The sequence below is a fragment of the Empidonax traillii genome, unplaced genomic scaffold (assembly GCF_003031625.1).
Source record: "Empidonax traillii isolate 1590-97213 ecotype Southwest subspecies unplaced genomic scaffold, ASM303162v1 scaffold398:size1781980, whole genome shotgun sequence".
Taxonomy (NCBI): domain Eukaryota; kingdom Metazoa; phylum Chordata; class Aves; order Passeriformes; family Tyrannidae; genus Empidonax; species Empidonax traillii.
Window position 1 is genome coordinate 1,440,894 of NW_020955591.1, and position 12,037 is coordinate 1,452,930.

A 12,037-nucleotide genomic window follows, 5' to 3' on the forward strand; every position below is an offset into this window, starting at 1 on the left:
CAACACTTGTATCCTCCAAGACCAAAACTAATTCTTCTTGTGGTAAAGCCATCCTTTCCACAAAATTCTTCCAGCTGGCAAAAAAAAACCAAACCAAAAAACAGTCATCATGACTAAGACAGCAACGTTTTCACAGGACTATACATGGACTGCTTGAATATTTCTACTGCTTGTCAGCTCATCTTTATTTCAGAAGCAGAAAACCAACCAGCTTCCAACAGAGCTCTGAATAGCCGTGTGAAAAGTAACAGGAATGACATCAGCCTGCCTCTTCTGTTGCTTAAAACCCCTTATCAACAAAGGATTCAGGAACTACAGCAGCTTTAAGATGATGCTGACTACAAAAAAAGGCTGGAATAGTGCATCAAGCAGAGCAACACTATACAAAGCCATAAGTCTTGAGGGGGGAAGTGGGAAATGTAATACCTCCCAGCACCTTAGCAGTAAAGAAGCTCTAGATGAGGGGCAGGGGGATTACAGCTTCTCCAGTAACACAAGAACGGGATATTCACATTTAGACAGACATCTCACCCTGCAGGTGAATATCTAAAGCCTTCCAGCTATCAGAGTGAAACTCCACTCACCAGGTCACATAATGGACAACACCTTCTACACACCTTCACAGAGTCATGTATTGGAAACACAGCTCTAAAAAAGACCTCACAGGTACCCACTGAAAGAAAGACATGGGAATCCGGCCCTAAGCACAGCTGGGAAAGGCACAGCATTAAGAAGCAGCTTTTATAAGTGATGTAGAATATCCACAGCTACATTACAACCCCAGTGCCTCCTGGCCTACCAGCACCTCTCGCAGACACTGCTTATGCTGCAGGGGAAGGATGAGCAAGACAGGAGTGTTTCAACCGAACACACATTGGTTCCTTGGCACATATGAAAACCCTTCAACACTGACCTTCAGCAATGGCTTAAAATGTAAACAGCCTTGCTCCTTGCCTCATCACAGCTAAAAGTCATTGTAACAGCCTCTCTCCGTACACTTAATTGGGTCATTACCCTGATCCAGCTGAAGGCACGCTGTAAGTCAAACAGCACATTAAAAGCTTTGAAAAACTGCAAGATGCTGACTGCACTTCTTCAACTGTTCCAGGCAGAACAGGTCGACTCAGGAAAAGCCCCCCCTCCAGAGCAGGGACAGAACAGCACAGAATGCTGTTACCTGCTGCAGAGGAATAAAGGAAGGAACTCTCTGGGGCAGATGCAATTTGCAAATGCAGCTCTGCGAGCCCTGGAGTAGCAACATTCAAGCTTCACTACAGCACAGCACTAGAACTGTTCAGCTATTTAACTGCAAATACAGTGCATGAATCCGAACCCAGACAGGCATCTACTGCACTTCATCTGAGGCCATCACTGCCCGAAAGCACTGCAGGATGGTGCAAGTTTGGAGCGCACTCAATTGGTGAGGAGGGATGGGAGCCTGGAGTGCGGGAGGACAGGCACAGCTGAGGAGCTGTGCAAAATGTTAGAACAAAGTAGGAAATGAAACAGGCCTGAAAAAAAAGAAAAGAAGAAAGGATGCCAAATCCGTAGGACCAATTTAGCGATTCCCCAGTTGCTAACTATATATTAGTGCTATTTATTTTCAACTGAAAGGACTGCTTAAAAAAGACCAATTTAAATTTTCTGGAGGAAGATAATTGTCTTCTGTGGAAGAAAAAGTAGAATTCATAAAAAGAAAGTTGAGTCATATTTTCATATAAAGTGGTTATCAAGTTATGACACCAGTAAACACCTTCTACTTTAGCAGTAAGGGGAACAGTGAGGCAGCTGCTTGTGTCAGCAGAAAAATTAACTGAACCATACATCAAATTAGGTAATTCCCCATGAATTTTATCTCTGAAAAAAAGTCTGAGGGAAGATACTTCACAGAAGTGACAGAATTTCTGCCTGACTAGACATGACTCCTCAACCAATTCCAAATCATTAGGGTTTTTTTAAGGAAAATAAACAGAAAAGTGTAACCCAAACCTCCTGGATGTCTGAACTGAAACAGGGAAGCACAAGCAAATTATGCCCTGATAAACTCATTGCTATTATATGCAAGAGTACTTACAATAATGAAAAAAAAAAATCCTTTCTTCTATAAAACACCTCAGCGTTTCCTTTGAGTTACATTTCTTTTACTTTCCTCATCAGGTAGCAGTATTTCTAAGTTTACTATTGGCACTTTGGCTGCTTCTGAGATGGTGCAGTGCAGTTGTTTCTTCTTAGTTTTGTATTAATTCCTCTTTCTCTGGAGTACCTCAAATTCAATTACAATAACCACACTGACCACTTTGCGAGATCAGAGACCTCTTTTACTGCAAATGTACTAACCATGCAAGAGGTCTGGTTTTAAATATGCTGGTTCTTATAGCACATGCTGATTCACCACATCTGCTAAAGTTGGTGTTCAGAGATATTCCAAAGGACACAGATTTGTAAACTGCTACAAATGCCTACTTTAAGAACAAAAGCATCACTTCTACCTTCAGTGCTTAAAAGTCTACTGGCTTAACGAGTGCTCATGTTATGCACAGACCAGGATTTAATTTTGGTGCTCATTCTTCATTTCCAAGGCTAATACAACTTACACTGTAATAGAAGTTAAAAAAAAAAAAAAAGTATGTTGAGAATAATGAAAGGAAGAAAAATGTACAAGAAGAGGTATAATAAAAGAAGAAGAATCTTCTGAAGAAGAAGATTTAATAACCTAAAATATTCCAGGCCTGAAAGAGATAACAGCTATGATGGATATATAAAACCATGAAGAAGATGAACAGAGAACAATAATTTGCTGTTTCTCATAACACAGAAATTGAAAAGCATCAAATAAAATAAAAAGGTAATAAGATTAGGGAAGTATTATTGTCACACAACAGTTCTGGAACTCAGCCACAGGCTGCTATGGACACCTAGGTATTCAGAAAGTATTTAAGTACATACATGCTTAATACCTGAGTAACACACACAGTAGTGAGGGTCTCAGTGACTACTGACTGCTGGGTTAGGGAGTCCCTGAACCCTCAGCTGCTGGAAACTGGGAGGGTTCAGCTCTGCTCTGTCCTTGGATTTTGTTTCCTACACCTCTGTACCTGGCCAAAGGGATGGGATGTGGGCTAACACTTTTGACCCAGAACAACTAACTCTGACACCTGTCTCAAACCAGGAAAATTAAAACTTAGCCACCTTGCATTTCATAATGCCAGACTGGAATGCAGTATCAGGGGTTCTGAATAAACAACAGTCACAGAGAGGTTTGGTAGAGAGATTTATGTGATTCTGTTTTACTAAGTCTTGAAACACTGGTGAGGAAAACTTGTAGATGCAAGGGTTGCACCACCACTGCAACCCCCCCCCACCCCCTTTCCAGGCATGTCTGTATGGGTTTACTATCTGACTCAGTACTATCTGTTGCCATTAGCATCACAGTTACTCTCAGACAACAGGAACACTGCAATAAAGCTCAAGTATGTTTCCTCAAGGACCTCAGAGAGTCTAATGAATCCTAGTGCCTACAATTCAACCAACTTCAGACATATTTATGTCAAAAAATATATGAGTATTGGTGTTAAACTGTAAGTGAGATCCAGCTATGGTTACTACAGGCCACAACACCCAATCAGATTTGTATTACTTCTGCCATCTGTTTTATTACCACACTTTGTGCCTCAAAGCTCTGTTTCACTTGTACTGCAATAAAATAAAATAAAGAACCAATATAGCTAAAGTAACTTTTCTAGGCGTTGGCAAGAGTTAGTATTTTCCTTCTTGAATTGTTTTATAGAAGTATTTTGTTACGTTTTGATCTTCAAAACCCACTGAATACTGACACTTAGGGCTGCACTGTGCAAAAGTCATCCCAGGCCAATTTCCACCTTTCCTCATGCCCCCATGAAACCTACAGGGTGGGAATCTGAGCCAAATCAGCCTCTACAAACATGACAGAACTTCCCACCGCTGTACTTTGCCCTCCGAGTGACATGATCAGCATTAGTAAGCAGCATCAAGTTACAAATTTTCTTTTATGTAAACAATAAGTATGGCACAAAGTGCAGAAATAATTTAAATGTTAAAACTGGCTTTCCAGAAAACAATTAAGATAGTTAACAAAAAGACTTCTTGGAAACCATGCTGGCATTGATTTCTAAGCAAAGATAAAAAAAGCTCACTAGGGCAGTACTCATGCTCATGGCACTTAAATTTTCTGCTAAAACTTATCCTCGAGGACTGGACTTTAGTAACAAGCTGAAACTCAAGTACAAAATGTTCTCAGCTGAAACGAAGAGGAACACAGATATATAGGTGATAATACTCATGCAAACAGCTCATAATAGTAAGTGGTTAAGAAAAAAGGCAAACTTGATTTTGGAATTCACAGGCAGATAGATACACACCACAAGGGATGGGTAAACATTACTGCCTTGTAATACAAACTCACTGGAAACTCCACATACAGCCACACCTCAAAAAAATAAACTTTATCTGAAGCAGGTGTGAAAGAGGACTATTGAGATGATCAAGGAACTAAAGAGCCTCTCATACTACTGTGGGAAGAGAGGGAGCTTTACTTGTAAAAAAAAAAAAAAAAAGGTAGATGTTATTGTTATCTACAAATAAAATTGTGAGGAAGGACATCAGTAATGTGGGTGATAAAAGATCTGGTTAGGCTAATGTACAATAAAATTACACAGATAAAACAGTGTAAAATACCATGGCAGGAACTCGGAATGGCTTTAGACATTTGAGCAGAGATTTTAGTCAAGACTTTCAACTGGGAGAAGAGACAAAATGTCATTTCAGATGTAAACAATTTAGCTGTAATGTCATATTACCAGATTCATAATTGAATATTACAGTCATTTCCCTCAGCTAAAGTTTGTGTATGCCGCTTTTACTCTACTATTTCGGTCTCATGCTATTGATACCGTGGACACCAGCTACTGCAAAAACACTGCAGGAACTGCTTTATCCTCACGATACTCTTGGATATGAAAAGTCTTTGATATAGAGCTCATTAGTTAAAAGTTTTAATACTGCATCCTGGAGGAAAAACTGGTCTGGGCTGCTCTATCATGGGTTTTTTATGTCTATTTTACATATAAAATTAACAATCAGAGTGTCTTTTGATAGAGTTCATGTGCCATGCTGTGTATTTCCAAAGCAAAATCGGGTTTTTTTGAACATGTAGTGTATATTTTCATGTTGTGCAAATATGAAATCCCTCATAAGTGCCAGTCAGAAAGATTCTGCAAAGTAAGAATAAAGGCCTTGAATAGCACCTAAGCTGCTCCTCAGCAGTCAGGGGGTTTGCAGAGACAAATAGCTGGTCTCCCAGCAGCATTACAATGAACTGTGTCTCTCCAGCTCCTTGCAACCTGCCTGTCTCCATAGTTACTCGGTGCTGCCATACAAACACACACGGATCTGGGGAGGACTAAGATAGCAACCAGCTCTTTTGAAGCATTTTCAAAACAAAGCAGCTTCTTTCTTCATCCATTTCCACAGCAGAAAATAGCTTGCTTTAATTTATTTTTTTTTTTTTTTGTGATGAGCATACTGAAGAAAAGCAGAGCTAATTAAATACTTCCACATCATATTCTGAATGCTTTGACTCTTTGAATAGTTCAACGAAAAGTGTCATATGCTGTGTGCAGTACTTAGGAATTCTGTTAATCTACAATGTAGGAAGGCATAGTCCCTGCTGGGCACCTAACACCAACCACCAAAGCTTCTGAATAGGTGAGACAGCCTTAATTGCAGTCTGTAGCTCACTGTGCCCCAGGTTAATTTCGAGAAGTACATCAAAACATAGAACTCAGTACCCTACAGCTGTGATTACAAGGTGGAAAGGGCACAAGCAGCTCTGCCTCTCGCTGCCAAGCACAACTGACCGCAGGAAGCTTAGGCTTTACATATTCACTTTTGACTCTCACTGCAACCTTAGCCAGTATCTCTCTCATTAGGAACCACATAACTGCTCAGAACCTGTGGTTACACAGAGGATCAGTCTTATTCTCTCAACCTTTATTTATTTTCTTCTGGAAACACATTTTTATGTCTGCTGATTCCAGCTGAGACTGACTAAGCCTCTGAGTCGAGGTGACATGTACTATTACTAAACACTACACAGATCAAGTCTGTACAGAACAGCACTTACATGAAAAGGTATTTCTAATCCATTCAGAGCAGTAATACTTAGGTGGGGCACATTAAGAGTTTTAGTTATTTTTGTGCTAAGCAAGACCAAGCAGTCCCACCCTTCCGCTGGAACCACAGTAAGCGTTGCTCATTCAAGAAATCCTTGCTAACAAACAAGGGAAGGAAAACAATTATTTCAATCCCACACTGCTGCATTTCCAGGAGGTGTCAGCCACGTTATACAATCCAAGTTCTCAAATAAGGTACATCTTGACACATGCTTCTTTCAACAACTGCTCTTCAATTGCTCTGAAATTGCATACAGCAATGTGCCTAAAATGGTCTTCTACACAAAATGAGGACAACAGGACCTTAAAGGCTTACAAGTACCTTTCAAGAGGTCAGACGAACCTTACAAAGCATACATACAAGCATTTAGAACCACAGTCCCCATACACAGTGTCCTCCTCCTGTCCTTCTCACCATACTGTAAGCAGGAATACTCCCAGTTCCCGTGCTACAAGAACTTTCATTCAGGTAGGTTTTGCATTGGGTTTTGTTCTCTAATTGCTGGAAAAAATGCAGAGAACCAAGCTGAGTTCTGCTGGTTTGCAAAGGAGTAAGAAAAAGGCAGTGACATGCCAGTACGGATAGGTACTGGTGATTATATCAATCTGCCTTAAATTAGATACTGATTTCGCAGCTGTGGTCACAGGGATAAGCTCACATGTGGTCTCAATCCTCACTCTGGTCAAATACCACGTTTCCTTGGCTTACGTGTTCTCTGCCAAAAACTGACCACTGATCCTGACTAATAACTAATATCATGCTTTTATTTTGTTTAAGCTATATTTCTTCAAAGCTACTGATTAAAGCTAAAGGTCTTAGGTAGGAATAAAGCTGCTGGCATTCTCCAAAAAGTCCAAAGGAGCTAAACTGAGAAGAATGGAATGTAATTTTCATCTTTTTTGAAGTCTCTCTCGTTTAGCTCTTCAGTGCTTAAATTAAACTACTTAGTTTTAACAGGAATATGCTTAGTTTAATTCTGAATAATTTCGTTATAAATTTAAACACATATTGTATAGGTATTTAAAAAATTTACTTCCAGCAGATAAATCCCCTCAACTAATTTCTAACACAGTTCCCATGTATGAATGAATGTACTATGGACAATTTACTTAAAGCCCCTCCATTCAGTTTTACCAAGTGTTATTTTATACAAGTCAAATGTCAAAAGTTCCTCTCAAAGGACTATATTTAGGAATATATATAATATATATAGGAATGTCAGCCTTTAAATAATAACTATTTTATAATGCCTATAATATTTGGCAGTTATAGCGGTGTAGTACACACAAGGGCCAAAGGATGCTTTCATAAGCAAAAAGCACAAAATAGTCTGTGGCAAGAGTGATTAAAGGTCAGTGAACTTAAAATCAATTATTCCTGCATAATGTAAACTGATAAAAAGTTTCACACTGCTGCAACTATAAACTAAAATTTTCCTAGATAAGAGATGAACAAGATGTGATATTGACAGATAACTAACACCACTGACTCTGTTGAGCATTCACAGCTCTACCAGAAGGATGAAATTAAGATCCTTTCTCATTTCACTTCTGTGAAATTTCATTTCCACCGGGGAGGATGGGATGTTTGAATTGCTTTAGTTAAGTTGCATGCTTTTCCAAAAGAAAGAATACGAAACACATTGTTGATTCAGGCACTCCAAACACCATTAATACAACTTTCCATCCAGAATTTGTATCTTCTATACACCTTTAGACTTTTGATCCAAAGCTAAGAAAGGTCACCCTAAAGCCCCATGGCAAATATAAACAGAAATTTCTGGAAGTGCATATAAATATTTCATTCTGCTGTTGTACTGAGATTTCCAGTTGGTCAATTCTTGAAGTGGAGAAGAGCATCTTTTGAAAAAGAACAGAACAAGTATTATGGAAAACAGCTCTTCCTTAAAGTTATACTCTCAGAAGGCAATCCCAACACTGACTCCATCTGCAAGTCACTATACAGGGTTCCCATTTTTGACAGCTACAGCATTCACAAGTCTAGCTCTGAAAAGATCCAGAAACCCTTTCTTATTTTGCCAAAAGACAAACTGCCAAAATACTAATCTAAAATTCTTTAGATATCAGTGGTCACAGCCACTATAGCAAGTAATTCAGCACAGCAAGACCAGCACAACATCAAAGTATCCTGTGCTGAGCCTTCCCATCTATACTGTATGCACTTCAGAGTTTTGTTTCAGACTGTATCTAGCCTGGTTTCCTGGCCCAAACATGCTTTGAAGCTGTTAGGAGAGTCAAACCCAGTGATTGATTCTTAGGTACTCCCTGGGCCCAGAAGTGCATTTGGCACACACTTGGAATGGAGGTACTGGTTAGTGCCCTCCAAAAGAAAACCGGCTCATGCTTAATAAAATCATTCTGCAGTAAGTGGGGACACTGTCTTCAGTGCCACTGCTTTGAACCAAAACCCTAAGAGAGAGGTAGACACTTACCTACTACTGTCTTGATTCTCCAGGCCTTTCATCTACTCATAAACCTCTCTACTTAGACCTCTTTCCTGGACTAAATGTGTAGGGTTTTTTCAGTCTTTCCTGAGACTTAACAAATCTTTTCCAATTTTTGCTTTTCCTGCCAAACTCTTCACAGTAACTTTTTACTCTAAAAGTCATGTTCAAATAGTACATACCAGCTAAAAAGAAACACTCAAGTTGAGTAACTGATTTCCATGCAGTATTTTCACTGCCCTAAGATTCCACATTCCCTTTTTTGTAACAAATGAAGTTCAACATCCACTAGAAAGTGAACTTTTGTCTTACAGGTCAAGATATTACTGTTTATCTGCACATTTTACTTAAAATGCTCCAGTTACTTCAGAAGCTATATTCACAATAATTACATCTGAAATACGTGTTACCTCATCGTATCATTAGATGATGGTACAGATGAAGAGCTATTCCTGAAACACTAATTTCTGTCTTCTAATTTCTGTCTTCTTCTATTACTTCACCCACTGCAAAGTGCATATGTACATATAAACCCTATTACTTTCTGAACCCAGTCCAGTAGGGTCCTGGAATTTCTGGTATTTCTCCAGCTTAGTTTCTGGTTGGCCTGTGACAGCCCTGTCCAACAACCAAACCCTACGTGGAAGAGTTTGAGGTGTCTGGGGCACACTTCGCTTGGAAGGAAAGGCCTGCATGGCACACAGTCCTGCTCTCTGTGGAGACAACAGGAGATGGAGATCAGGAAGCTTATCCTTAGCCACCAGCAGCAGAAGTGCTAATGGGCTGAAGTGAGCCACTAATGGCAGTCTCTAAATTTCACTTTAGTGTGGCACTACTTAAAAGAAGTTTCCTGGAAGAAATCTACGGGGTTTTTTACTTCTAGAAATTCTCTAGTTAATAACCTCTCTTGCTGACAGCTATGAGTTTAGTTACCTGTACTTAAATGCTGAAAGGGTTCTCTTTTGAGGTTCTCCAGAAGTTTCAGGTATCCTATGCCTGCTGGAGGGGACACGCTCACAAATGCTTTTGCCAGTGGCAAGCCCTACCAGTACCAGACTTGTGTGACTGATGAGACTTTCATGAAGCATATTAAGCAGTAAAGCTTCAGTCCAGGGTCCTGGGACTGGCGAGTCCTCAAAACAATGCGTTCCTATCATCCCAGCATGATTCAACTTGCTGTCCAAAAAACAGATCCAGCAGCCTTTGATCTTCAAAGATGACAGGGAGCAGTCTTTGAGGCAGCCAAATGCGTCTTTCTGCATTACCAGATTGCTACAGAGACAGGCAGATGGGTGGAGCAACCTCCACGCTCCTGCCATAGAAGCAGCCCAGTTCTGTGTTAAATTAGAGCAGCACCCAGCAGCACATATGGCAAGTGGGAGAAGAGATCCCAAATTCAGCTGTGCAGCTTCTAGGTGGGACCACCCTGTTCATAAACACATTGAAGAGACACTTGTTTTGCTACAATGAAGTCAGAATGCGCCAGTCACAGAAATGGCAGAACTGGGCGCTAAATAACCTGATTCAAAGGGACCTGGCAGTAGTACTTAGCTTCATCCCACATTTGGAAATATTTTAACACATCTGTGTGAATCTTTTGTCTTTAGGACAAGTACAGGTCAACTATAGCAAGAAATCAGATTCACAAAGGATGAAAGTTATATTAGTGCAACTGTGAGTAAAAATCTCTTACCTCTCCAAATGCACCTCTTCCGATCACTTTTATAATTTCAAAGTCATCTCGGTGGAGTTGCATTTCCTTTACCAATTTTGTAAATGGTTTTGCTGTTCAAGGAAAAAAAAATTCAATTACAAAGAGAAACATTGCAAGCCAAAATAATCCATAAACCAAAGGTCAAAATTACTAGTTGCGTACCCAGAGCAACAGTAAATTTTCAACTATTAGAACTATAGAAGGAAAAAAAAGTTAATTACACTATTTAATTAACACTTAAAAGTTTTTTTAAAAGTTCAATCGTATGAATGGCTCTGTCTTGCTGCTAATGAGTAAAGTGGTCTTGCAGAAGGATTCCCCCCCCCCCTTTCTTTAGGGCTTTGTGAATCAGTAAAGGACTATGTGAAAGGGAGAGAGCTCATTCATTATTGGTAAACCCTAGAGACAATCTGTCCTACCCTTCAGCCACTAGATTAATTCTCTTCTTCAGCAGAGTGCAGCTTTACTCTTTATTATTTCAGCTAGTACCAGCTAAAGCTTTAACATCCGACTCTCAAGAGAGCTGTCTCTACTCAACAGCAATGAAACCATTTCCCACAAGATCTGTGGCTAATTTAGGATTTATACTTTGAACTATCTTTTCTGTTAAGCAACATTGACCAGATCTCAATTAGACCAAGTACTGACAGGCTCCAGCCTAAAAGGTGTCCAGTGATTAACTAACCTACACTTACTTTATTCTGTGGTCCCACTGGGTTCATGATATTTCTCAAAATATTTGGTTGATAAATTCTACTGCACCTGCAGCTCCATCAATTTTCTCCTCTACAGATCACAGCACAGGGATCACTATTTAGATACAACGTTGGTTACAATTCACTATTCTGATTATGAAGGTCAAATCAATAAGGAAAAGCAAGCAGTGGTGCAAGTGCAAGACAAACTGCACAAGGGCAAGTAGGCACAAGCAAAGCAGCCGCTCACTCTTCAACCTAAGTACAAAAAGATCGCTGCTCTTCACTTCACCACACACATTATCAGACTAAAAAGAATGAAGTTTTTCAACCCATGTATTTTTCCCATCTGCAACTGAGTAAAATATCACAGAACTACTATTTGAATTCAGCCCAGGTTCCTGTTTTACCTCACCTTACACTATGATTAAGCTAATGAGTTACAAGCCAAACAGAATTCCTAGAAGAGGGGTCATTGCCTTGATGGTGTATTTTGGTTGATAACAAAAACAAACGTACCCCTACAACCACACAGACAGAAATTTGAAAGGGAGACTGCATATTTCAGTATAAAGTCTAACTAAGAAAGTGTGAAAACCTCTCAGCAAAAAATCATCAGGGCTAAAAAAATGAAGAAACAGCTGTACTGAAGAACAGCCATTCTGTTTCCTTGTACTTAGGAGAGGTGTAACTAAAACAGTTTCCTCCAGAAGTAATACTTCTTTCACTGCATGTTTCTTGTCTACCCAAAGTATGAAACTTAAGAATGAGACTCTACCAGCTTTTCTGCTAGACTCCCTATTTCAGCTGGACAGAAACGCCTACCACAGTCTCCCTCACCCCAAGGCCAGTGAGACTATCACCCCAAACTCCCAAATTGTTTATTAACACCACCTCAAACCAGTTAGAGACCTATACCAGTCCAATCAGACACCTGTGCAAGTAAATACCACT

General features: G+C 39.8%; 1 protein-coding gene across 11 annotated transcripts in view; it reads right to left on the bottom strand.

Moving 5' to 3' along the window:
• Positions 1–12,037, bottom strand: part of CDC42BPB (CDC42 binding protein kinase beta) — a 95,497-nt gene that overhangs the window by 56,499 nt on the left and 26,961 nt on the right. For all 11 annotated transcript variants that reach the window (XR_003572351.1, XM_027893632.1, XM_027893622.1 and 8 more), the window contains exon 2: positions 10,368–10,459. Coding sequence is in view for 10 of the 11 variants with exons in the window: in XM_027893632.1 (XP_027749433.1) it covers positions 10,368–10,459 (92 nt within the window). In the remaining variant the exon portion in view is untranslated. The remainder of the gene's footprint in view (positions 1–10,367; positions 10,460–12,037) is intronic.